At 55.9% G+C, this 26105-nt stretch overlaps 1 protein-coding gene across 2 annotated transcripts in view; it reads right to left on the bottom strand.

The window, feature by feature from the left end:
* Positions 1-1915: 1915 nt before the first annotated feature.
* The window catches only part of TLN2 (talin 2), a 116287-nt gene continuing 92097 nt past the window's right edge, over positions 1916-26105 (bottom strand). For both annotated transcript variants that reach the window (XM_044438951.1, XM_044438950.1), the window contains exons 41-58: positions 25738-25908; positions 25071-25217; positions 24635-24736; positions 24027-24146; positions 22931-23077; positions 22084-22250; positions 20042-20225; positions 17932-18057; positions 17271-17387; positions 15442-15627; positions 14041-14148; positions 11252-11357; positions 9745-9869; positions 7052-7177; positions 6523-6585; positions 5752-5934; positions 4084-4209; positions 1916-2890 (exon numbers count right to left, since the gene is read on the bottom strand). In XM_044438951.1, the coding sequence (XP_044294886.1) occupies positions 2762-2890; positions 4084-4209; positions 5752-5934; positions 6523-6585; positions 7052-7177; positions 9745-9869; positions 11252-11357; positions 14041-14148; positions 15442-15627; positions 17271-17387; positions 17932-18057; positions 20042-20225; positions 22084-22250; positions 22931-23077; positions 24027-24146; positions 24635-24736; positions 25071-25217; positions 25738-25908 (2433 nt within the window). In that variant the 3' untranslated portion in view covers positions 1916-2761. The remainder of the gene's footprint in view (positions 2891-4083; positions 4210-5751; positions 5935-6522; positions 6586-7051; positions 7178-9744; positions 9870-11251; positions 11358-14040; positions 14149-15441; positions 15628-17270; positions 17388-17931; positions 18058-20041; positions 20226-22083; positions 22251-22930; positions 23078-24026; positions 24147-24634; positions 24737-25070; positions 25218-25737; positions 25909-26105) is intronic.

Here is a 26105-nt window from a genome sequence, read left to right as displayed (position 1 = left end):
TAAGACTAAGCATTGCAGACTGGATTCACGATGACAGAAAAAGCCTGCAAATTGCAAAACTCTTGCAGAAAGACGCCGCCCTTCGTAGGCTTTTGAATGCGTCAGCCTGGACTCAGCAGCCTGGAGCTGTGAGGTCTCTTGCAAAAAGCAGCTGGACTCTGCCAGCACGCCAAAGGCTTGCAGATCGGTTCCTTGTTTGCCCAGCTCTGAATTCCTTCGGCATCAGAGAGGAGACAAAGACTTAGGAGCAACTGTTTGAGTCCTGGCATTTTCTTTTTTGTGTGTGGAAAGGAGAAGATTTGGAAATCCCCTTGGAGGCTGGAGACGCCTCAGCCTCATGAGAGGACGCCTCCATTTCCTTCCTCTTTGAAGGAAATCAGGCGGGCAGATACTCGGAGAAGGGTCTTTTCAGTGGTGGCACCCTGACTGGAATATGCTCCCCAGGGAGGTCTGCCTGGCACCGTCACTCTATTCCTTTTGGTGCCAGTATTTTAATAATTAACTGGTTTTATCCTTGTTTTTATTACTATTTTAGATGCGGGGTACTCTTTATTTTAAAGCGGTGTATTGTTATGGGTTCTGTTGTTTGGTTCTCTCTCTGTAAACTGCCCAGAGACATTTTTAGTAATGGGACGGCATACAAAAGCCTTACATACATACATACATACTGCACCAGGAGCCATTGCCTGGCCTTACAGCGCTGCTTGACCGCTGGTCTCCCCTCAGTTTGGGACTAGACTGCAGGTTTGGGACGGGACACAAATGGTCCCGTTTTGCACCTGTGCAGTCCAATCGCCCTCCTTCGAGCCACTGACCGAGTCCCTGGGCAACGGTCGCGCAGCATGAGCTGTGCGTGCCAAGCAGCAGGAGAGGTGATGAAAATCCTCTCCCCGGGACTGTAGCACTCTAAATGGCCCTGGAGGGGTGGGGGGACTGCATGGAAAGGGAACAAAATAGCCCCCTCTCCCAACCCTCAGAAAATCCCTCTGAAGGGGGAAGATTCCCCGTCTGCGGTTCTCTTTGCTCTGCTGAAGTGGAAGGAGGTGATGAGAAACAAGCCCACTTCTCTGGTTCGAGGAACAGCTTTGCAGCTCACCTCTGCACCTGAGTCGTACCAGAATTATTCCGCCTCCATCGTTAATATTTTGGGGGAAACAGTGACCGGGAAGAGGAGCCTGCGACGTGTGTGAGGTTTGGAGGGGGTGGGGGACTGCAGGCTGAGCTCCCTTCGTGGCATTCAGGATGACGGGAGGAAACTTGGGAAAACAGTCCCAATAATTATGATGATTCAGGGAACTGAGCCAAACCCTCTTTCTTAATTTTCGCATTTTCAGTCATGTCGCAGAGTGATTCGTACATGAGATTTACGCCACACTGGCAGAAAACCTTTGCAGTGCCTTCAAACGAACCGTCTCTGTCTCTCAGATTTTTGCTTTCTAGAATGCCTTCCTTTAGTTAGCGGTGCAAAGCGACTGAGGGCCGGAAAAATGCAATTTTAGTGTATTTTCCATCATGGCCCAGGAAAAGCAGCTTCTGATTTTCTTTGTGAAACTTGACAGTTTAAAAAAAGAAAGACAAAAGTGGTAACAGAGATGAGTCACTGGATCTCCTGGCTACCTCCTGTTTGTTGGGGTACCAACCCCGGCTCCATCTGGCAGCTCAGGCCACTGAAGATGCTACCTGGGACGGCACTGTATTGTATTTATTTGCATGTATTTATAGGCTGCCTATAATGGCCAAGGCCTTCCTAGGCGGCTTTTTTCACAGTGCTGCAGTCAGCCAGGTAGTTATGCGCCAGAATAGCACCTGTGGGATTATGAGGAATGGAGGGTTCACCCCTTGGATCACACAATACAGGGAAATATCCAGTTCTGGAAGTGCACAAATCTCATAGGAAAACCAGCCTTCATGAAAATGAGAGAGAAATGTCATGGAGTTTATTGTTCAGAACGTGTGTTTTGTATCTTCTAAGCAAGAGGTATATAAATGAAATGGCATTTTCCTTCAGAAACCTGCTACTGTGGACTTTTAAAAACAGATTCGTCTTTTTGGCAGGCAGGGGTTACTGAATTCCCCCAAAGGCCAACAATCCCAAATCCTCCGGGCCCGAATCACGAATCCCCCCAAACAATGCGGACAGGAGGCTGTCTGACGGTGTGCCAAAAAGCATATTTCTAGTGCAAACAGGTACCAAGAAAGGATTGCTCACTTTTAGGAGAGAACCAGCCCTACGGTGCGGCAAGGAACTGGCGCCCCCCTGGGAAGCCGACGTGTTCAGGTGTCTGGGTGGTTTCGCGAGGCTGCCATGGCCCCGGCCCCGGCCTCCAAGGGAGAGAAGGGCAGGGACCTAAAGGAAAGGACCCCGCACTTCCAGTTGCGTAGCTTATCTGTGACACGGACTTCTCCGTGCCGTTTTCCTATGTATTATAATGCCAAAGGTCCTTAACACAGGTCAAAGAGAATAATAAATAGAGCAGAACTTCAGGTTATGATGTAATACTGACTTTTTAACCCCTTTTGTAAAAAAAGCGAGGCCCTTTCTCTCCTGAGATACAGCAAACAAGGGTGGGAAGGGCAGCCGCTAACACTGTACCTCCGGTTGCTGACCACAACCCTGCAGCTGAAGGGCCGAGGAAGAGGAGCCGACCGGCCGCTTCTCCCCCGCCCCCCGAAGCCCGTTTTGGTAAGTGCTGGTCCGAGTTCCTCCCCGGAGCGTGCCCCCTCTGCTCCGTTTTTCTCAAGCAAACCCAGCAGAAGATGCTTAGCCTTCATCTTCCCGCAGTTCAGTCGGGAGAAATTTGTACTGCTGCTGGCGGATCTGGGCCAACTTCTTCCTCGCCTCCTCGAGCTCCCGCTCCTTCTTCAGCATCTCCTCCTGCGCTGCGATGATCTAGGAAAGGGACAACCGGTTCGGGCAGCACAACACAGGCGCGGAAGGGCAGCCCGAGACTGGCACTCTGCACCCAGGAGCAACCAGAGCACTCTGGATTCCCGTCGGCCTGCCAGGGTCGCCCCTGAACGCAGGGACCGGCCCTGTGCTGAGCCAGCCACTGGTCCAGCTGCCCCAGAATGGCTCCTCGGATTGGCAGCGGCTCCCACGAGAGCATTGGAGCGCTTTCCACCACCAGCCGCCTCCCGTCCTTGCAGCCAGAGGTGCTGAGGGCTGAATTCAGGCGGGTTCCCAGCAAGGACAGCAAGCCACTGGATGCAGGGGCCATCTTTCTGTTGCCAGGGGGCCAACACGCTTTCAGGGAAGCCCCGCTAGCTCCACATGGCAAAGCAAAGCAGAACAAAAAACAAACAACCCACCCCACCCTCCAGCCTATCTCCGCTTAAAGATCCTCCTGGCTAACACATTTCAGGCTTCAAAATGGGGATGTAGGATCAGTGCTTTTTTTGTCATAGAATGCACCGGAACAGAGTTCCGGCACCTTTTTTCAACAGATTTTCCCAAGTTTTAAAAGTAACTTTTGAAAATTTGATGTTTGGTCCACGTGGATTTGAATCGCCTTGTTGAGCGTAGCAGGTCGGCGGCAAAATCATTAAAATGGGGCTGCTTGTGTGTCGAGTCCACTGCATGCGCACCTCGTCCACCCTGGTTGTGATGGTGCTGCTCGGCTTGTGATTGGTCATGTGGTCATGCGCTGAGTGCTTACTGTGGGCAGTGACCATAATGTTTTGTTACACAACTGACGTGTGTGGGTGTGTGTACAGTGATTGACTATGTGTGAAAGGTAAATAATTTCATGAGTTCTGGCACCATTTTTCTTACAAAAAAAGCACTGTGTAAGATTATACACAAAAGCTGAGAAGCCACATGTGGATTGGCGGTCCATGGAAGCCTGAGGGGGCTTAGGTCTTATTCTTAGAAAGTGGCATGTTCAGACATTTATCTGAAATAGGTACATGCACACGTTTTATGGGGAAGTGGTGACACCGATCAGTTTGGCTCTATGTTTTATTCTGCTTGGCTGAAATTTTACAGTGCAGTTTTCTTTTTCATTAAAAGGAAGCGGAACGGCTGCAGATGAGCCTCCCGAGAGGCGAGGCAGAGAGCAGAGGATGCGAAAGGGAGCCACGTACCTGGGCGATGCCTCCCACGAACTTGGTCTTCACCACCACGTCGTCGTCGTCTGCTTTGCTGAACACGGCCTTCTGGGCGGCCCTGACCAGGTTGTCCGACGCACGCTTGACCGCGTTGCCTGCAGCCTGCCGAGGGGGCAAGCGGAGCGCTCAGGCCGTGGAGACCTGGGGCAGGCGTCGCTAGGCTGCCTCTCCCCCTGCGGAGCTGCGTCCCTCCCGGGGGCACCTTCCACACGCTTCCCCCGGGTGCCCCCCGGCAGGACCGAGGCCGGAGCCTACAGGAGGCCACCTCTGGGGAACCGGCCCCCCTCCAGGTCGAGCTTTGCAGCTATGAACACACCTTGCCCTGAACCTGGGGACCACCAGGTCCCCTCTCCACTTGGGGAACTGTGTGGAGGGCTTGCCCACAGTCTCATCAGAGTGACCTTTAAAAGCCGGCACGCTATGGATTCTTTAATGACTTTTCACACACAGATGCTTGTTTTAGCTTTCTCCAGCTGCTCCGCCATCACTGGCTTGCTTGCCGCAATGTCCCCCCCCCCCCCCCCCCACAACTTCCTTCAGTCTCTTCTCTTGTCATGCAACAGGATGGTCTGTGGCAGCTTATTCCGATGCCACCTTTGGGGCGAAGAACCCCCCCCACGGGCTCACACAAGCATTTGCACACAACGTTCAAGCGGTACCGTTCAATGTGACTTTAAGGCAGCAATTTCAGAAGGCCTATTGAAAATGGAAACGGCCAGCAACCAGCCAAAGGCCAAAGGCGCTGCACCATCTATCTCAAAGCAAGGAAAAAATGGGCAAAAACGTCACAGGAGAGGTGGTGTCTCCTCAGAGTCGTGGAAGGATTCTGGGGGCAGGGCAGACAAGATGGCAAAACTTGCTCGAATACCGGCTCCCCAAAGTGGTGCTCCCAATGCACATGTTTTTCAGCCTGAAATTCTCCCAAGGTGGATCGCAACAAACATGGACCATTAAATTACTATGCTGACTCCAAAACCACAAATTGCGAACGTCAGAACATTCAGAAACAACTGACAACAGACACAGCAGTAAATAAAACACCGAGAATACAGTTCAGGTCAGGGTAACGGCTCATTTGAAAGCCACTGTGGCTATGATAAACCCACTCAGTTAAAACAGACCGGTCTTTAAAGACCTTTTGAGGCCAAGACTACCTGAGGCACCCCTCAATCTCCTGGAAGGGTGTTCCACAGATTGAGAGCCACCACTGAGAAGATACCACCACAGGGCCACCACTCTCGCAGATCTTTAGCCATGGGCCAGCGAACGGAGCCGCCAATGTGGCTCTCGGGGCTTGTTAAGGTTCTGTGTGTGCCAACAAGCTTTAGCGGAGCCAGCCTTTAAACTTGCGCCTGGACTTAAACTGCAGTGCCCAAAAAGTGGCAGGAAAAGGGGAGAGGTTGCCCCAGCTGGGCTTTGACTGGATGCCCACATCTGTGCTATGGCGGACCAAACAGGCCTGCCTTGCCCAGCCGGGGGGCTTGCTTTGAAATGCAGCTCAGAATTGCAGCACTGTGGGGAAACGAGCACAGGTGCAAAGCGCTTCGTGGGCGCCTGCTGTTCTCGGCTGCTTGGAGCACCCTCCTCCAGCCCCCCCGCACCCCCTCCCCCTCCCCCGCACGGCTGCCGGCCCAGCACTCTCACCTGCAGCCTCCTCATGGCCTCGGAGTCGTGGTCGGCCTTCACCTTGCAAGCCACCAGCAGCTGTGCCGTGGACGCCGCCACGTGCTTGGCCGAGGAGATCAGCTTCTCCTCGCTGGCGTGGCCCTGCACGGAAGCGTTGGCCGCTTCGCAGAGGCTGCTGGTGGCAGCTGCCACCATCCTGGCCTGGAAGGGGCGACAACGGAGCCTCAGGCTGTGCGAGGGGCAAGGCGGCCGGGCCCCCTTCCGGGCATGGCGAGAGCCAGAGCGCTGCTCTTGTTGCCAGGCTGGGCAGCAGCGGCGTCCGGCACACGGGATATGCACAGGGGCCTTCGGGGGGGGGGGGCTTCTCCTTAGTGCACCCCGTCGAAGCTGCAGCAGCGGTGCTAGAAAGGGCAAAACGGGCCTCTGTCCCGGCCTTCTGCTGCCCACGACCTCACAGCCAGGCCGCCTCCTGCCCCAGACTCTCTCCAGGGTCTTCTCAAGTGGGCTTACTCCAGGGCCCCCAGTGGGGGAGGCCCCAGCCCACGCTAGGAGGGCCCCTTCCCCGCCAGATTGCAGTCCCCATCCTCATTCAGAGGCAAAGAATCCGAGAGTGACTCCCTCTCCCAGCAGAGGAGAGCAGCCGCAGCTGGTCTGTTGAGTGGAGCAAAGCAGCTGCCTGCACCCTGCGAGAACTGTGGGGCCACCGCGGTGAGCCCCTGCCCTTCCAGGGCGCCCTGCATCACCGCCGGCTGCCTGCAAGGGAGGGGGGAGAAAGCGGGAGTGACTCACGGCAGAAATGAGCCCCTGCGACCACTGTCCATCATCGGCGGCGTTGGCGGGGATGGCTCCAACCTGGAAAGAATCGGAGTGGAGGAATGGCATGCCTCATAGGCGAGCCTTGTGAGTGTGTGTGTGTGTGTGTGTGTGTGTGTGTGTGTGATGTGACCCCCCCCCCCCCAGCATCCCTTCAGGCCGGCCCAGGTCCGGCTCTTCACCACGCAGGACTGAGAGCTGTGCTGGGACCGGCAGAAAACACGGGCAGGACCACCGATACACACACAGAGCGCCTCGGCTTTTGGGCAGCGTATAAATGGAATGAAGCAGTGCCTATACAATAGGGGTGCTGATGGGGCACTCTCTCCCCGCTGGGGGGCGGCCACCTTTTAAGAGGAAGAGGGAGGACGACTCGGGGAACGGGAGGGAGAGCGGGCACCCGAGGTGGCCGGCAAGAGGGTGGGCGGAGACAGGTTCTGGCACGGGAAGGAGGCGGCGGCTCCCTTTCCCCTCTGGTGGACTCTGGCGCCTGCCCAGCACTGACCTTGCCCTGGGCGACCAGCTCCCGTTGAGCAGCCGACGCAGACTTCACAAGGGCACTGGTGGCGGCGGCGATGGACTTGGCTGCCTCGAGGATCTGCTCTTCGAAGTCGAGGGTCTCGTCTGCTTGCTGGGAGCAGAAGACAAGAGGGTTAGCGGCCGGTGCCCGGCATTTTGCTCCGTCTCTGCGGCAGAGTCCCAAAGCAAAGTGCTCTCCCGTCCTTCCGCGTCAGGAGGGACCCGAAATAATATAGCTGCGTCAGGCGGCTTTCAGATCCCATATGGACTTCCGCCTCGGCATCCCGGGGGCTGCTGGCCCCCCGCGCTGTGCACCAGTGCCGTGCTCCAGGGCATGGGAAGAGCGGTGCTGGATCAGGGCAGGGTCCCTCGTGGGATGGGGCTCTGCGGTCACGGCTACTGCGCATGTGTCCTGGGCACTGTGGGCAGGATCCAGCCGAGAAGGCTTCTCCCAGGGAGTGCCAGCCTGGGCGCCCCCCAGTAGCGGTGCCGAGCCTCTTCGGCCCGAGGGCCACATTCGGTTGCAGGGAGGCCCCTGGGGCCACATCTCACGCTGGGCGGGGCAGAGGGCAAAGCAGAGGGTTCCAGGCACCCACCCCACCTGTTGCAGCTTAAAGCTTCTCCGGCTCTCAGCTGAGCACTCGGAGATGCTTTCCAGGGAGTAGGAAACATGGCACAAAAGCTGGGAAACTACCCAACGATGTGGGTGGGCAGAAAGGGGCAAGCCCTTCTGGGAAATGCCAGAGGGCCTTTTACAGCTCTGACATAAGCTCAGGGTACTATCAGTCAGAAATCAATCAGAAATATGGGGAAAACTCTTCGGGCTTTGCTGTGCGGGCTTCCAAGCGACAGGACAGGCAAAGGCTATGTCTCTCCGTGAGGGATTCTGTCGCACGCTGCGCCACTCCTTTTTCCAGGCCTCTCTGAATCCCTTCGGGGCAGAAACTCAACCCTAAGAAATGCAGGAGGCAGGGGGCTTCGAAAGCCCCCTCCCCCCGGCAGGACAGACAAACTGCCATTTTGGGAGGGTGTGCAGGCTTGCTTTCAAAGCGGGCGCGATGGAGAGATTCATGTGCCGAGAGGGCACAGTGCAGCGGTCAGGCCCACACCCTGCAAGTCGGGTGAACAGCATGTGCAGGAGCGGCCTGGCTGGACTGGACTGGGCCGGGGGTCCCCCAGCGCTGTGTCCACCGTGGTCAGCCAGCCACCTCTCCAAGAAAGGCAGGAAACGGAGGATCTCCTGTCCCCAGCATGTCGCCTTCGAAGGAAACCAAAGCCTCCAGCCTAGATATGGAGGCTTTTCCTTAGCACCCATAACCAATAAGCGATAGGTGACTCCGCAGCCAGCATTTCCCCCATTTATTCATGTTGACAAAAGCAACGGAGAGAAACTGCTTTCAACTTCCAGATGTGTTTGTCCACAACTCTCAGCATCCCAGGATGCCGAGGGTGGTCGTCCAACACATCTGGATGGTACCCGTTCAATGGGGTGTTATCCCCACCTCCCATGACAGCACATTCCCCCTCCCCCCAACATCACAGGTCTCCTTTCAATCAGGTTTTAAGTAGTAGTAAAATAAGCAGAAGTCCTTCTAAAACCTCTCGGCCTCTTTGCGGAACATGTTGCCTCCAGCTATGGTTTTTATATAAAAAAAGACAAGAAAAAGGCCCCGGAGACAGAGCGGGACACTGTAGGAATGTTTGATATATAGTTGGGCTAAATTACAACCTAATATATCAAACATATCACACAGAGTCCCGCAGGAAAAAAAAGGCATCCAGAATTGGGTTCAGCTGGACTACTGGGCGCTGAATGCTCGTGAACAGGAAGATGCTACCGGCCGCTGGAGAGATAAACCTTCCCCGGCCCACTCCTCTCTCAAATGCCGGAGCCAACGGGCCGAGCGAGGCGAGAACGTCAGGGAGAAGAGACTGAGCTTCCGCAAACCCTGCCCAACGGGGGCCGTCTTCACCAGAACCACACTGCCCCCTGACTGCCTTCCAGCAAACTCGGTGCGTTTTCCTTGCGTAAGATACAAGGCAGGTCTCTCTCTCAATTTTCCCCACCAATGTTCGATGGACAATTTAAAGCGAGGTCGCCGCCCCGATATGTGATTCACGGCCAGTGGGTGCTCCGAACAAAAAGGGAACGTGCCCCCGAGGTAATGCAGCAAGGATTCTGCAACAGGGAAGACGGCAGCCAGCTCCCAGAATTTTTGCAGAGTTTGCTCTGTTTTTTGCTAGTCCTGGGGAAAATCAAGTCCTCACTCTGACTGCTCAGTAACTTGTTTCAGCCAGTCCTCTCTGGATTTTTTTCCTCCCAAGTGTCACCCACGCACTTTCAGGCTCTCTTGCCACGCGTGCTATGCAATGTTATCAGCAAAATCTCTTTTTTCAAGCCCCTGCGGATAAGATTGCATAGCGTAGTCCCCAGAACTTTGTCTTTCCTTCTGCACAGCTTCATTTCCCAGGTCGAATTCCTTCCAGAATGTGCAATGAGAAGCCCCTGGATGGTAAGAAGTGCTGTGTTTTTCAGGAGACGTTTGGGGTCTTGGCAGGGGGCCCCTGGGAGAGCAGGGGGCCCCAGGAGAGGACTTGAGCAGGATGCCGTTCTAGGGGGGAGCCAGACCGACCTCCCCCAGGATCGGGGCCTCCGCTGCTGTCTGCTGCTTGGCTTACCTTGGGCTTGGCTCTCGGTTTCAGCTGCTCCAACTTCTTTGCCGCGGCTTCGATGGACGCGGCAGCTCCCAACAGCTCCGTCTCGGCGATGACGGTGGGGTCCTCGGGATCGACCCATTCGGTGCCTGAAGCGAGCGTGTGAAGAGAGAAAGAAAGAGAAAAGCGATCAGACCAAAGCCAGCGGCTGAGTTTTAAGCAGACAGTGCTTGCTGCCAGGATCCAACAAGGTGTCAGAAGTTAAGAAGCAAAGAGGGTGCGTGTCCTGCAAGAACAACACATGGAAGGAAGGGGGGGTCAGCCACCGGCCAGGCAATCTAAAACAAAACTGTCTGTTTAGCCCCAGAGCATCAAGGAACCACGTATCTCTTGTGAGGCTGCTTGGAATCTCTCCTGGGCGCACCTACACCTTATCTCTAATCCATTCAAGCACAACAGGTCAGAGCAAGGACACTTCCAGCTGAGGCGATGTCTTCTCTTGGCAAGCGGTGTGGAATCCCGGGCAGAAAATCCACATTGTCCCAGTTGAAAAAACAATGCAGATGACACACTTAAACATCATGTTGCCCAATGACCTGGGACACCTTCCTTTTTCCCACAATTGGATTTTCTCTTCTACTTTCTGGGGGTGGAACAAGCAAGGGGAGAAAATTCACAGAGCTGTTCTCAGCCAAGGTTTTCTCTAAAATGAGGACTGGAAACGTTTCATATCCAAATATGAAAGCAAGCCTTTGAGAAGGTTTTCCAGAGCCTGCAGGTAAACGCTTTGCCATGTGATTTTGCCATGCCGTCAGATGTGTGCAGTTCCTAGAACTTCTCTAACAGGTAAGCACACAGTGAGCTGAAACACATGCACCAGCAGATAGCAGTGCTGCCTAGTGGCTACAGGCACAATCCAGCAAATGTCACATTCATTCATTCATTCATTCATTCATTCATTCATTCATTCATTCAAAGCTTTTATAGACCATCCCCATTACTAGTGTCTCGGGATGGTTTACAACAAGCACAGATAAAAAAAGCTACAAGAGTAGGCAGTCTTTGGAAAGTTCTCTCCTGCCTGCCTCAGTGAGCCAGTCTGTAACATGGGAATAACGATAGGAACGAGGGTAGAATTATGCACATGACAAGACTGTTGGAAAGATTCCAATGATGGTGCATAGGCAGCGCTCAGGAAACCTGCAAGCGTCGCGTACGCTGCCAAGCATTCCGGCTGCCAGTCGCTTAGTTAAGGAAAACTCTCCCGGCGATCCTCGGCACAGCCACTCAGAAGAAAGCCCCATTAAGTCCAGGGAGGTTTGCGTCCTAGTAAATGAGTTCAGGATTGTGGCAAGTGGGTTAACTACAGAAGGGCTAAGAAAGAATGGACGCCGCATCCGACACCCGTGTAAAAAGCATGGCTAGACATTGTCTGGGGCCCGAGTAGCCACAGCCTTTTGTGCCCGACTTTACACCCACCCCCCCGAGGACGGTTCCTTGGCACGCTGGGCTGGCCGGTGGCCCGGCTCACCTTTCATGGCTTCCGCTGACTGTATGAGCTCCGTCACGGCGCCGGCCACCCGCTTGGACAAGCCGGCCAGCTGGTGCTTCAGCTCTGGGCTGGGTTTCTGGAGAATCTGCAGGCACAAAGTGCAGGGAGGGGGTGAACGGCGGTGGGCAGCCCCGCGACGGCCCCTCGGTGCCCGTTTGCTGCTGAGCTGCAGCCGCCGGGCACCGCGTCTGCTTTTCCTCGGAGCCGCCTCGCCCCTCCGAGGCGGGGAGAACCCAGACTGCGAGGACGGCGCGGCCATGCGAGGACACCCACGGCTCCCCCGCCACAGCCACTCAACGGGGGCGGCTTTGCTGGGGCAGCCCCATTAGGCCCAGAGCCCGGACTGGCCCGCTCCAGCCCGCCCCGCAAGGCAGCCTCTGCACAACTGCTCTGCCGCACCATCTCCTCCTCGGGTGTCCCGCACCCTGCTGCCAAGCCGCCTCGGCCTCCAGCCACCGGCACACCGCTGGGCAGAGGCGTGCGCAGCCGCGACGTGCCAGGCCAGGAGGAAAGCCCTTCATTCGCCCACCTAAATCCTTGTTCGTGTCTCTGACACTGCAGTTCTAGCTACGATGAGCACAGAAGGCGGAAGAGGAGGCCCCCTGGCCATGCCCTCCGCACTCTGCATCCTTCTGCAACCTGAGGCCACCCGACGTGCCCCACGGCACCCGCCAGGTGTGCCTCGCCATTCCACGGAGCAGAAGCCGCAGCTGAGCTCCGTTCGGTTGAACACAGGCAGCCGGGCCGAGGGTGGGCACCTGGCTCGGGGCAGGCCCGGGGCATGCCAGGCTCCGTCCTCCGGACCTCCCGTTCCCCCAGGAGGCCGCTGCTTGGATGATGCCAGCACAGACCCTCCACGGACCTGTCCTCCCCCACTTCCCCTTCCCCACACTTGGAAGGCTGTCTTCCAGGCATGGGGAACTGCCAGCCTGTGGCAAGATGCAGCCGGAGAGTCCCCCAGCTGGCCCTGCTCCTCTCCCCAGCCAGGGAGCCCTCTTATTTCTGATCAGCAGGTGAGCGGAGAGGAGGCATTGGCTGCCTGGTGCTGGGAAGGGTTCCTGCCCTGAGGCTCCGGGTGCCCCGTCCCATCCTGATGGATCCCCCTCCTCCCTCGGAGTTACACACGGGCCCAACGGCAGATTCTGGCTGCCCCAGCAGCAAGCTGAACCTGCTGCTTTGGAACTTCAGGGGCTTTTCTGGGCGATCGCCACCCCAACGCGCGTGGGGTTCACGGTGTAGCTGCCCTGCTCAAATCTGGCCCGTAACAGGACAATGATATTAACGAAATACACCAGATGGCAATTCGGAGAGACTGAAAGCTGATGCGGGAACTGTGATAAGCGGTCTTTGCTCCAGCAGAAGAGAGATGTTCTTTTCTGCCTCGATCTGGCAAATCCTTCTAAGCACTCAGCTGCTGGAAGATAAATTATTTCCCACCGAGCTAGTTCTTGGAATGAGATTTAGTGGGGTTCATTCTTCTCACTTCCTAATGAGTGACAGGCGGGAATGCAATTGTCGCTTTTGTTTCTCGTTATCTGTATTGCAACACATGCCCATTAATTGAATTAACAAGCAGCGTTCACAATGCCACCCCTGGCAGAGAGACGCTTGCCTGTCCGCGGCTTTTGATCTGCAGGTGGCACAGACATCTCTATTCACGCGGCGCCTCAGCCGAGAGCAGCACCGGTGGCGGGGGGAGGCATTCAGGGGTGCCTGAGCCCAAAAGGACCTGGAGAGCCAGCAGCCTCTTCCCACCTCGCACGCCCTTGTCATTAAGAGCCGGAATGCCAGCAAAAGACCGGGCACTGCTGGTGAAAGGCGCTCGCGAGTGGGAGAGCGACCTGACGACGTGGGGAGCCCAGGAGATCCCTTTCAGCGGCTGATTCTGGGTGCCTCTGTGGGTGAGCAAGCCCACCGTGTGGGCCTCTTGCGCAGACAGGGCTGCGTGGATCGGGTCCACATCAGTCAGTCCGCTACTTAGGACCATCCCCTCCCAAGCAGGCCTGCAATCTTTTCTCTGTTGCTCTGACCATCAGCTGCGGGGCATGGACTGGGACTTGCAAGTTCCAGGTTGTTATCCCTGCTTGCTTGCGTCCCTGGCTGGCCTTCAGCCAGTCCCTGATTCGCAGTCTCACCTACCCCACAGGGCTGTCGTTGTGAGCATAACGTAGGATGAGGATTATGTAAGCTAGCTGGGGTTTGTTGCAAGCAGAAAAAATGACGAGTTGGAAGTTCAACTCTCCTGGCATACTAATCTTTTTAATGCTTTTGTCTTTTTATGGCTGCCTTCATCCTTTGGACTGTTCTTGCAATGTCATCTGGGTTTTTCTTACTGTAACTCTCCTGGGGGCTTCTGACAGTTGGTCAATCGGTACGTTTAGAAAGAAATAAGCGAATTAACAGAGTCAAGATTCAGGCCGCCTGTGGGCCCCACACGGTGTCCATTTAATGGTCGGGTCATTCCCGTCCACTCTCTCTAGACTATGTCCAGTATTTTTACTGAAATCGTTTCTGTTAGCATAAATTGCTTCCCACTTTGCACGCTGCAATTTTAAGCCATACCTAACTGTCTGTATTTGCGGCGTGTGATTGTATGAATCGTGAGACATGAAAGGACGTGCACGAGTGAATCAGAGGGCCATCGAGGCGGTCTTGGCTTCCCCTCACCCAGCCCCATGCAGCCCCCTCCAGGCCCATGGGCAAGAAGGGCCCCTCTGCCACCTGACCCCTTTTGAGGCGGTGCTGGCCAGGGACACACAATCGCTTACTGTGAGGACATGCTCCAGCAGCTCCAGGTATCCCAGGGTGCACTCGGTTCCGTAGCGCAGCGCTCTTGCTCGGACCTCTTCGCTGACGTCCGGGTGGTACGAGGCTTGCTGCGGATGCCAAAGGACGGCAGGGCCGAGAGTGAGCGGCAGGACTGGCCAGGCGACACCGCTGAATCTTCCGCACCGCCGCCTCCCCCCCACCCCGAGGTGGCACCTCCAGGGGCACCTCCGTCACAACACCAAGCCGGCCACTCCGGCTGAGCCTGCTCTTCGGGGGTGCTTGGAAAGCAAAGCAAAGCAAGCGGGGCTCTCGGCCGATTAAAGAATGCTGTGTGATTCATTCGCTGGGCAAGTCACTCCTTGAAAGGCTGCCTCTAAATTTAAATGCATTTGCATTTTACCAGCAAGTTCAGTATTTAAACGCTCTCCCAACAGGAGACCAGAGCAAGATGCTGCAAAACTGGACCAATGAAAGAAAACGTTTTCACACTTGGTGCTGAGCCGGCCTTAGCTGAGCTGGCGCCCTCTGGGTGCGTCGGTTCTCAGCCCCCACAGCAGGCGAGAGACCTGGCGAATTCACAGGTCCCTGGCTCAAATATCTCGGTTCCCACATTGCATGGTCAGCCCTCTGGCTGCCTCACGCCACGTGGAGAAATGCAGCACTGTGCAACTTTCCTTCTGCCCTTCCGTCTGTTCCCTTGCCTCCCCGTTGCCCTTGGAGATGGGCGCTCCATGGAGAGTGACCCCCTGGGCATCTGCCAGCATCAAAGGACCAGACCAATATCCCATCTAGATGGCAGCTAACACACCCATTGCAACGGTCCCTCCGACAGGCTGTGCGAGGATCCGCACATACGACTGACTTAATACACCTTTTTAAAGAATGGAGTGCCACCTTTTGAACACTGTGCGGGAAGTTCGCCAGAAGTGAGGTTTAAAAGCACAGGAACTGAGAGGCAGAAAGTACGGAACAACTGAAGAATCGTACTTCTTCATGATTCTATAGCAGTTGTGAGTATTCAAAGCCCTTCATGCTTTATCTTGTAATTCTTACAAATGCTTTGAAAAGTAAAGTCATTATTGCAATACTGAAACTGAAACCTCCTACTTTAAAATGAAAAGTCTGGCAGACTTTAACCCCCACACCTACGTTCCTGAAAGATGGAAATTTGAGCAAAATCAGTTTTAACAATCAGAAAACAACAAAAAACAGCCATCAAGCAATTCTTTTTGGTTGCCAGAAATTCCCCACCCCCAAATATTTAAATATGGATTTGTTTTCCAGCAGAATTCAGGTTTTGCCCCCCAGGAAAACAAACCCAGCCACCCACCAATTGAACAGGTTTTAAAGATTTTAAAGAAATGCTCAGGATTGCTTTTGGCCCGGCCACAATTTTTTACCTTGCAGGCTGCCAGCATGTCGGAAACGGCTTTGCGACTCAGGTTGGCCGTGGCGATCACGTCCTCCTGCCGGCACGAGTTCCCAGCTGCCACAGCTTTCGCCGTCGCCATGGTGATGCCTTTCGTCATACGGATCGATTCTTCGGGAGACGAGGTCTTTTCGGGAACTTCCTTGGACTGAAAAACCTGGAAGTACCAAAATCATCATTCAAAAAAAAGAGAGGAAAAGCGAGAGACACACGGACAGGGCACTGTGCCTTGACGTTTGATCTTGTGCTCCGAAAGAGTTACGCCAACTGGAAGCAAATGTGAGGACGTGGGACAAATAAACGGAACTCAGTTTGATCGAACCTCTGCAAAGCGCCGCCTGTTCTGACGCGGGGGCTCCGAAGTGCCTGGGACCCACACAGATAAGGCACGGTTTGGACTGGCACACCCACGCTGGATAAAACCGGTCACCTTTGCACGTCAGACTCATACAGTCACACCCTGGGCTTCCCACTGGTTTACGGCAGCCGACGTCTGGTTCCGGGGAGGTTTGTCTGGTGCCTGCATTATCTCTTTGGGTCAGGCAGGGACCTTCTTTTTCTCCTTGACATTTCAGAAACCTGCCTTAGAATTCTTTGCGGCTGTTCTGTCGATACCTATGCTGTTTGTTGGTTCCTTTTGACTTGCATTATAACCGTATCAATGTCGGCACCGTTTTTAATCTTCTTCACTGTTTCTGTGGTATTTCTTGCTGTTAACTGCTTGTAAGCCAGCCAGAAAACATTTGCTGTTGGTGTTTTCTGTCTGTCCACTGTCAGAGCACCTGCTCAGGTTCATTCTGGCCACAGCAGCTTTTTTAAAACAGATTTTAGTAACAAGAACCACCACCACCGTGACACCTGGGGCTAAGGCTCCATGCAATGAGCAGCAATGATTTTCATAAACATTTCTTGAAAAGTTTTACCTTCTGATCCCACTAACAGAGAAGTACTGAAAGGATGGAGCACCTAGGCTATGACACACTAGAAAGGAGTTGGGTCAAAGAGCCAAGGGGTCCCAGAGAGAGCGTGCTGCCTCGGAGCAGCCCTCGCCCACCGCCATGCGCCCGAACTCTGAGCGCAGCGTGCTTTGCTCGGAAGAGCCACACAGCGCATGGCCATGCAAAACTGCTGTACATCAGAGGAGGGAGAGGAAAGGTGACTTGGTGCTGGAGGCATTTAGCCATCCTCAAGTCACCTGGGCAGGTTCCGATGCACGTCCCTAAGGTACAGACGTGCATTTCTGCAGGAGGGCGGCAGAAACAACTCTGCTCCAGTCCCCAGCTTCCCCTGCTAAATGCGATCTCACGTGCAGGCCTGAGGAAGACCTGTCTTCGAGGCCCTGGAGAGCCTCCACCTATCAAAGCGGGCAATACTAGGCCAGATGGACCAAAGGCGGGTTGTTGTGCTGTGTGAACCCAGTTGTGCTACTGAACTATGGTTTGCTAAGCACAAGCAACCCACAGTTCACAAGCGAACAACAAACTAGGGGTCTTCTTCATGGCCTGTCCATGGTTAACTAACCACAGTTCACTAACATGGCCGGGTTCATACAACAGAACAACCCACAGTTCAACAAGAACCCACAGTGACAGTCCACAAACATCAGAACATATGCAGACTCATGCTGGATCAGACCCTGAATCCATTTCATCCCACATTCTGTTCACATGGTGGACAACCAGTTACCCACAGGTCCCCACAGCCGGTCAAGATCGCACCAGCTCCCTCTCACCCACGTTCCCCGGCCTCTGACACCCTGAGTGGCTTGCTGTGCTGTGTGAAGCCAGCCATCGCCTGTACCGTGAGCTCCTGCTTGATGTACTCGATGGTGGCCTCCAGGGCCCGTGTGCCACGCGTGGCTTCATCTTCTACAGCTTTCACCGTCTTCAGGAGCGACGTGACATTCGTGACCATCACCTGCAACGGCGACAGAAGGAGAACGGCTTTGCCACCAGCTCTCTCCACAGGGTGCCGGAGCATCATCAAGATAATCCCACGGATCGGTTCAAACCCAGACTGGAGACGAGTGGGTTTGATTGGAGCGGCTTCCCTTTCCTGGAGAGCTCGGGCACCAGTCTGAATAGCACACAAAACGTGAGTGACCCCCGTTTTTAGCAGATTTGCAGGAAAACGTGGCATGATGGGCGAAAGACGTTCTGGGCACTGGGGGTGAGGGAGGACTCCTCCTTAGGCTCCCAGACTTACAGCCTTAACTATGGAGGGGAAGAAAAGGAAGAAAAGGACCTCGCAAAACACCTATATGCACGCCCACGTCTGCTCACATGTACGTGTGTCTGGGACACGGCAGGTGTACTTTGAAAAACAACGCCGATAGGTCTTTACGGGCCAAAGAAAAAGGTCAGAGCCACACCTGCCCAGGTAGGACTTGCAAGGGAATGAGAAAACAGTTTTGAAGATGTGTTCAAACGAAACCATTTGGATCCTGCTGGGCCGTTTATACCTTGGCAGCGCCCTTGAGCTGGTACATGGAGGGATCATCGGCCGGCTTGCTCGCCGCTCCTTTAGTCGCGCCAATGAGGTCGGACAAGGCCTTCGCGACGTCCTTAATGGCATTGATCAGGACAACCTGCCGGACGGAGAAGCAGGACGTGTGTTAGAGCGGCTTCTCAAGTTTGGAAGGATATCATCATCATCATCATCATCACCACAGGTGAAACTTTCTGGGCAGCTTGCGCCAAAGAGGAGAGGAAACACACCAGGAACGCAGAGTGACTCCACGTGCAATGCCTTAATTCAGCACAGAGTTCAGCCTTGACCTCTGATCGAAGATGTGAAAGGAAAGCTGAATTCTCACAGAGCATCTGTTGTAAACAGGGAAGCCCTATGGTTTAGCTGTGGGTGAAAGAGAGGCCGCAACTTTTTTGCATGTCTCTTCAGATCTTATATCCATCTCATGTGTGTGCATGCGAGCGCAGGAAAAGGTTCCGAAAACACCAGTGGTTTTATCCAGTGGCCAACCTCATTCTAACAGAAAGGGCTTCTTCTCAAACCATGGGCTGATGCGCGGTTCCCAGGGGCACCTGACCAGGGGCAACAAACCGCCCTGGCTGGGTTTGCATGGCCTGGCCAGTCACGCTGCCACGGGAGATGGTCCAAACCACCCGAGCACAGAGCCGGGGGTGGGAAACAGGGCATCCTGGCTTGTTTCCCCTTCATGGTCTTGTGGCAAAGACTCTTCGGTTTCTGGGAGGGGCCGTTTTCCAGCCCTCCCAGGAGGCCCTGAGGGTTGGAGCAACACCTCCAGCGAGAGCAAAGCTGGGCATCTCGCTCCCCACACACTTCCCTCCTTCCTCTGTGAGGAGGACCCCCCCATGGGCCTCTGCGAAGGGCGGCACCAGAGACCCACACAGAATTCCTCTGGAGACATCAGTGAGGTCACCCACGCCCGTGCAGCGCCTGCATCAGCGTCCACGACCCCCGGAAACCTGTCTGGGGGGCCCCAGCAGGAGCTCTGGTGCTCTCTCCGGCCAGAGGAGTGCCTTCCATTTCTGCTGCCAGCTCTCCCAGTTAGCTAGAGATGCTGGCCGTGGCGCTGCAGCGCTGCTGGAGACAAACATGGTGCCAGCAAAGCAGTTCTGCCAAGACGGCAGCACCGCGGCACGTCTCCCGTGGGGGTTGCCCAGGGCGGACTTGGGCGCACACGCCTCCCTTCCGAATGGGTTTTGCGGAGGGCTGTCCTCGCGTTTGTGTCCCGGGCACTGCGCTCATCTCTTTCGGAAGTGCCTTGCCCGGCGTATTCGTTTAAAAGGAGATTTCCTAATTTAAGACGCGTGTAAGGAACAGCCTGAATAAATTAAACTGCTGAAGCCGCATCGGGCAGCTTGCCACTGCTGACGTGCCCGTCTCCGTGGGAGGAGGCAAAGCCAAAGGGGGTGATTAAAACACGACGAGTGAGCAAAGTCGCCGTGCCGCCGACCAGGAAGGGCCTAGTGTGAGCGGCTTGAAATGCAAAGCGGACGGTGCGGGTGGCTGCAATCCATCTGCGCGGCTCTTGCAGGCAACACAGCTGCGGGGCCAACAGCGCCGTGCCGGCGGGGCCCAAGAAAGGGGGGGCGGGGGAGTCGGAGGAGAGCGTGCAAACTGATAAGACAGGTGGGGTGGGAAAAACAGGATAGGTGGATGCCTCTGCACATGTGGAAGCTGCGTCTTTGCTCTCTGCTTTGCAATTCAAGTCTCCAAAGCAACCTCACACGGAAGGCAATGGAGGACCAGGCTCAGTACCCACTGCTCCACCCAGCTGCCCCGGGGATGCCTGCCCACCGGGCGGGAGGAAACAGCAGCTTCCTGCCCAGGCTCCTCACCAACTTGTGGGGCTGGTGCAGCCCCCCATCTCCTGAATCCGGAGCTCCAGCGTCCGCTCACCAGCGCACGCCTGCGCCCCCGAAGCCCTCTGTGACCTCGGCCATGCTTGGGCCTGCCAGGGCGAGGGCTCCAGGAGATCCTCTTGGGAGGGGGCCAAGTCCCCAGCAAGAGGGGCTTCTCCAGTCCCCTCTCTGGAGGGTCCTCCACGCTTCGCCGCTCCCGGCACCGACATGGGGCATTCCACGTACCTGGGTCTCCGGGTCATCCGAGCCCAGGCTGGCCGCCCCCAGTTTCACCACCTCGGCCAGCTGGGTGATGGTGCTTGCGGAGGACTGGGCGGCCTGGGCAAGCTTCTCCTGGCTCGAGGCGGCCCCCGAGACCAGCAGCTTTGTGTCTTCCACCAGAGCCTTTGCCGTCTTCAGGATGTTTTCCCTGGAAAAGGATGTGTTGGGAGGCATGAGGGGAGAAAGCGAGGACGCCGCAGCATCACTGTGGCCCTGGCGTGGCGTGTTGCCCGGGGAGGAGAAGACCCCGTCTATTTATGCATTGCTTTATCTGCTATAATTATATCACGCCTTTTCAGAGTTTTCCCCACAATGGCAATGGCTCAAGGCACGTTCAGAACACAATTTGGACTTTCTCTGCATTCTGAAAAGGTCGACCAGTTCTGCACTATTGTCCACATCGAGCAGCAAAATTAGACTCCTGGACTTGTAGTGTAAAAAAATATTTAAAAGTGTGTGTGTGTGCGCATGTGTGGAGAAAAATTCATTTAGGCAAAAGAAAATTAAAGTTGCTTTCCAACTTTACTGATCAAAGATATTCCTGACTTCACTTTCCTCTTTCCTGGACTTTTGCTAGCAGCAATAAAAAGAAATTGATCTTGCTTTGTGCCCAAAATACAAACTTTAAAAAAATAATTATCATCAGACCATTAACTAAGAATACTCTTCTCAAAAAGCACAGCTTTGTTTTCTCTTTTCCAATCTAGAAAGAGAATTTCAGAGAGGGCCAAGACAGTAAGAAACTGGGGATATTTCAGAATACTCCAGTCTTCTGGGCTTTCTGAAGAAAGCTTTCATTAATGTGGAATTACGTACTGCAAGCCAATAATAAAAAGAGAGGGGGACATTTTGCCACAGAGCTTTTTCCAAGCCACATGGGCTTATCAGGCTTTCCCCCAAGACAGCTTTTCGTCCCAGAGAGGAGACAGTTTTGCGAGTCTCAGAACTGCTGTAAAATAAAAAAGTAATGGGAAGCAATTTCAACTAGAGGCACTTCTACATCAAAACATTACTGTTTGGGGCTAGAAATAGACAGTTATTTTTTCATAGCCTCGAGAGAGACATCATTTCCCGTGGTGGACAAAGAGAACGCCTTCTGTCCTACTTTGGCCTCTGGTTAGACAGATCTGGCAGGTTTTTGCAGTAAGACAAAACCTGCATAACTTATTTGATGAGACAGAATGATAGGATGAGCCTAAGACATTATGAGCGGTAGGTTCCTGAGCGGCCTACTCCTTTTTACCCATCGGAAAAGGCAAGGAGGTAGCAGTCATTTCTTTTGTTCCCCCAGCATGGGATATTCATAGGTCTACACCGGCCCCAAAACCTCCTTTGTGAATATGCAGATGCAGAAAACTAACAAGCATAGGCAGCATTTTCCTCTCTGAACTTCCCCGAACTGGCCGGCCAAAGCCCAGAGTGAACTGCAAATGGAGCCGCACCCCCAGTTGATAACATCCTACTAGACCTTTGGAAGAGGAGGAGGAAAGGAGGGAAGGGGTACCTGGTGCTCCCTGAGGAACAATCGATCGCGGAAAAGTTCTGCCGCAGGGATCCAGGCAGGTTGATCGAGGCAGCCCCATGACCGCCAGTGCTGTCTCTGGTGCGGGGGTGAGGTTCAGCATGAAGGGGCTGAGCCTCGGATTCCCCTGCTGCCCCCAAATATTCGTCAGCTGCACCTTTCCGGACCACCCGGAGTCCCTTTGAGGTTTTTAATCCAGTGCCGCTCGCAGGAGGACACGCGCTCCTCCCGGTCAGCAATCCTGTCAGGTGCAATCCTGATTTTTCCCCAGTGTGCCTTTTTAACCATGGCGTTTTTACTCCATTTGGTTTTAGGGTTGCTTCTAACTAGGATTTAATTTTAATCCTGGGTTCCCTGTGGGCTGCCTTGAGCCCCGTGCCGGGGGACAGGTGGGGAGGGAAGATGGCCCCGCAGCCGAGCCCATCGGTGAGCCCGGTGGCCTCTGCCAACGTCGCCCTTCCGCAGCCGGCCCCTGGGGACCGACCTGTGGTCCGCGAAGGACTCGTTGTTCTCGGCATTGAGCGTCCCGGCGGTGGCGAACATGATGGTGGTGTCCAGGTCGGCGATGATGCCGGACACGGCGCTGGCCGCCGTGATGCAGGCCTGGGTGCCCTTGTTCCCTGCCTGCAGGGCGGACAAAACCAGGGACACCTGCGAGGGAGGAGAGCAGAGGCAGCTGCAGCGAGGCGCGCAGGCCTCCCCCTGCCCACCCAGGAGGGGCCGTCACGACGGCCGGGAGGGCAGGACGGCCGGGCCACCTCGCCGCTGAAGGAGCTGCTCCGGAGAGCTTTCTTGCGGCCTGTGGCACGGGGGGAAGGGGCGGAGCACGGCGAGCGGCACCCCTCCCACGATGAGCAGTTGTGAATGTGTGCACGTCATGCCAAGTGGCTCGCACACCCATCCCGCTCAGGGCCCTGGCGGGCGTCACCCTTTGCTCCAGCTGTGGCCCCAAAATGGGGGGGTTTCCATGTGCCTGCTGCCTGGGTGTGAGCAGCATGACGGGAGGGAGCAAGGGGTCCGTATGCCCTGCCTCCCCTGTCAGGTCCCAGCTGGGCCCCCGGAGCCTGTACCACCCCCTTCTGCAGGTGTGTTTTTTCCATGCGCTCCCCAGCACCAGAGCTCCCCATACTGGGCTTACTGGGTAGCACCAACAGTTCCAGTAAAGGGAGATTGCTGGGGGCTTGGCAGGGGTTCCTGGCCTTTGCCTCTGACACAGAGGCATGCTGGGGGTTGTAGTCCCCTATGCAGCTTTGGAGAGGCCGCACTGGGACCAGAGAGGCGCCCGATGCCCCACGGAGTCCGGGCTGGCGCAAGCCGTGCCGAGGGCCCACCTTTTCGCTGACGGCCCGAGCACACTCGATCAGCTCCCTCTTGGTGTAGCTGTCGCTGGGACAGATCTGCAGTGCACCGGCCTTCTGGACCAGAAAGATGCAGCTGTGCCCGAGTTCTTGAACCCGTGTTCGGATCTGGAAGCCTATCTGGAAAGCCAAGGGGTGGGTGGGGAAGGACAGATGTGCAGGGGACAGGGGAGACAGAAGGAAAGGGCCGGTCTGGCGTCATCTGTAAAGGCAGTGAGCAAACATTCCCGCCTTCCTGCCTTATGAAGCTATCCTGGATTGTTGCGAGATGCTGGGCTGCCACTGTGAGGGGGGTAATGGGAGAAGGAAGGGTGCCACGGGAAACTCGTGGCATCTGGAACCGATGCCTCCATTTCTCCCGGGGCCTTTGCTCCAGAACCCACGTAAATCAACAAGATGTTCCCCCAAGCCTCTGAAATTCTTACAAAAACTCCTGGGCGCTTCCTGCTCCAGTTCAGTACTTGAGTTACCAGAGAGAAGTTCCAGGCTCCCTTACCTTCTTCGCCACACCACTTAGCTACCGATTTTAGAAGGGTCCTGGGGGGCACGATTGGGGTGAGAAAGGGGAAGCAGTGGGTGGGGCTTCTGGATTGAATTAAAGTCATGATTTAAATGGACGTGGTTGATGAAACGCGATCCCTGCAGGCGGGACGTGACTCTCGGCCTTCCCCTCTTGCTCACTGGGCTCCGCAGCCCTCCAGGGCAGATTGTGGGGGTGTGAGAGAAGCTACAGGCGAGAGAGAGAAATTGCTCCCCCTTCTTGGCTGACAGGGCTCCATGGGGCCCACGGCTCGCTTCGTATGTGGGCCTGCTCAGAGAAGCTAGCAAAGCTGTTCCGAAACCGTTGGCACAACCATCGCAACAAAATCCTTAAGATGAACCGTACGTCTCCTAATCCAAAAGGAAGAAACGGTTTTCTGCACAAGCAAGGTAGGTAGAGGGCAAAAAGGATTACAGGCAGGTCAGTTGGAGAATGGAGGCAGGAGGGGAGACTGGGGGGGGGGGGGCAGGGATTCGACACCGACGACTTTGTGTGTGTGAACTCAGAAGGCAACACAGGAGAGCGAACCTCCTCCGGCTCTGCGGTGGCTCCTGCCATCCGTCCCTGGAACGCCAGATGCCCGTAGTCCGTGGTCATCTGCGAAGCGAGTCCTCCCAGCTCCTCCGGATTGGTGACCGCCTTCGTCATCTGAAAGAGCACCACCAAGCCAAGCGGGCTGCGTCAGGGTGCCATGGCTCCGCACCCCAGCCCTTAGTTCAGCGCCTTCCGGAGCAGGAGACTGACACTCCCACAATCCTCCAGATGTGCCGCCGCCTGGCACGTCTCGGGGGCACCAGGTTGGGGATAGTGCACCCAAGCATGTGGGTGCAGAAGCAGGCGAGGCTTTGGGCCGAATCTCGGGAAAGGCGCCTCCTCGGGGCACGAAGCGCAGAGATGCCGGACAGCGGAACTGCTTCCAGTTTGAGTGGATGCCGCGGGCCAAGCCCAGCCACGCGGGATCCGAGGGCCATGCCAATTCCTCTGGCCCCGCCCCCTCTCCCCCCCACCCCCAGACCCAGGGTGGGGGTGCGGGTGCGGTGATGCCCTGCCCTGCCCAGGGGCTTTGTGGGGGCAGCCGCTCCCCAGAAGGGGAGCCCAGTCCCGTGGAAGCCGGTGCGGCCCCTCGCCCGCCTTACCATCTCCTGGGCCGTTACGGCAATCGCTTTGCAGTACTTGACCACGGTGGTCTGGTAGTCCACAAAGGATCCCGCCGGCTCTGGCGGGGTGCCCTCGTCCAGCTGAGCGGGGGAGCAACGGCCGGAAAGAGAAGCGGGACGAAAGGTTATCGGCACGGCGCAGGCGACGGGGGAGAAATTAGGCTCTGTCAGTGCCAAAGAGCTGGCACCAGAGAACATAAATCAGGAATGCAAATTAGGAATGCTGCACCCAGTAGCTGTTTTGCATAAGGTCTGTTTTGCAAATGCTGGTGCCCTTGAAGACAATGCGCACATTCAGCAGGCCGGGCGGTGAAGAACGGGCTGGCATTGCCCACGCGCTCCAGGGAAGGCCGCGGCCCCAGGCCCCAGGCCCCGGCCGCCCCAAACACGCGGAGGAGAGGCCGCCCCAGCAAACCTTGCTCATGGCCTCGGCGATGGAGTCCACCATGTTCCCCACCATGCCGACCTCGCTGGCCGCTTCGTTCAGGGTCACCATGATGTCGTCCACCGCCTCCTTCATCAGCTGCGCCGCCTCCGTGATGGCATCGTGCGTGTGCGACGCCTGAGCGAGAGGAAACCGTCCGTGCCACCCTCGATTTTGCTCTTCTGCACCACTTCCCCACAATCCCTTCTATTTGCACACATGCGTGTTGCGAAAACACGGAATAACCCCTCGCCGTTTTCAGTACGAGGTCACTTTTCCACCCAAGAGGGCCTTCGAAGCGGCAGCACGGAAAGCAAAACGTGACGGACACGCTTTTAATGGGGGCCGAAATGTGGTCTCTCAGCTGTGTGTGACCCCCCAGGGGGAGGAGATCCATAGCCCAGAGGCCCCAAAGCTCTGCTCCAAGTCCCCACGTTGCAGGCCAACTCCAAAAGCCACCCCCTGGGGAGGAGACAAGCAGGTTCCGGACGTGCCCAGAAGTCCCATCCACCTTGGACGCAACAGCTCTTTCCATGCAGCTCAAGGAGCTCTTTCCGAAGCTCCGTCTTGGCTGCTTGACTGGGCAAAACTGGGGGGGGTATGGGGGGGGGGGGGTGCAGAAAACAGGGCCCACCCTGCAATCCAGGGGGTGGCGTACCTTCGGGTTTCCGCCGCCTTCCTTGGCCGCATACAGCATCTGCAGTGCAGATTCCGCCAGCGTCTTGGTCTGGTCCAGCAGATTCATCTGCTGCTGGTGGCTCATCAGCTTGGAGACGACCCCAACCGCGGCGAGGACCAGCGGCTCGAAGTAGCTGGCCAGCTGAGTCACCTGGGACGGGAAAGAGAGTCGAAGGGGCTCGAAGCAAACACAAAGCTTCTTCACATCCCGACTGCTGGGAAGTGAATCGGGGCATTCGCTGCTTTCCGGAGCATCACAAGAGGAGAGCTGGGGCCAAACAGGGCTCCGAACGAGGGTGCCTAAAATCGGACCCTCAGACGAAGGAACGGAAGCCCCGGTTCGCTGGC

The sequence above is a fragment of the Varanus komodoensis genome, unplaced genomic scaffold, assembly GCF_004798865.1.
Source record: "Varanus komodoensis strain SLA01 unplaced genomic scaffold, ASM479886v1 scaffold33, whole genome shotgun sequence".
Taxonomy (NCBI): domain Eukaryota; kingdom Metazoa; phylum Chordata; class Lepidosauria; order Squamata; family Varanidae; genus Varanus; species Varanus komodoensis.
The sequence above is the reverse complement of the archived record's forward strand: the minus strand, read 5'-3'. Positions and strand labels throughout refer to the sequence as shown.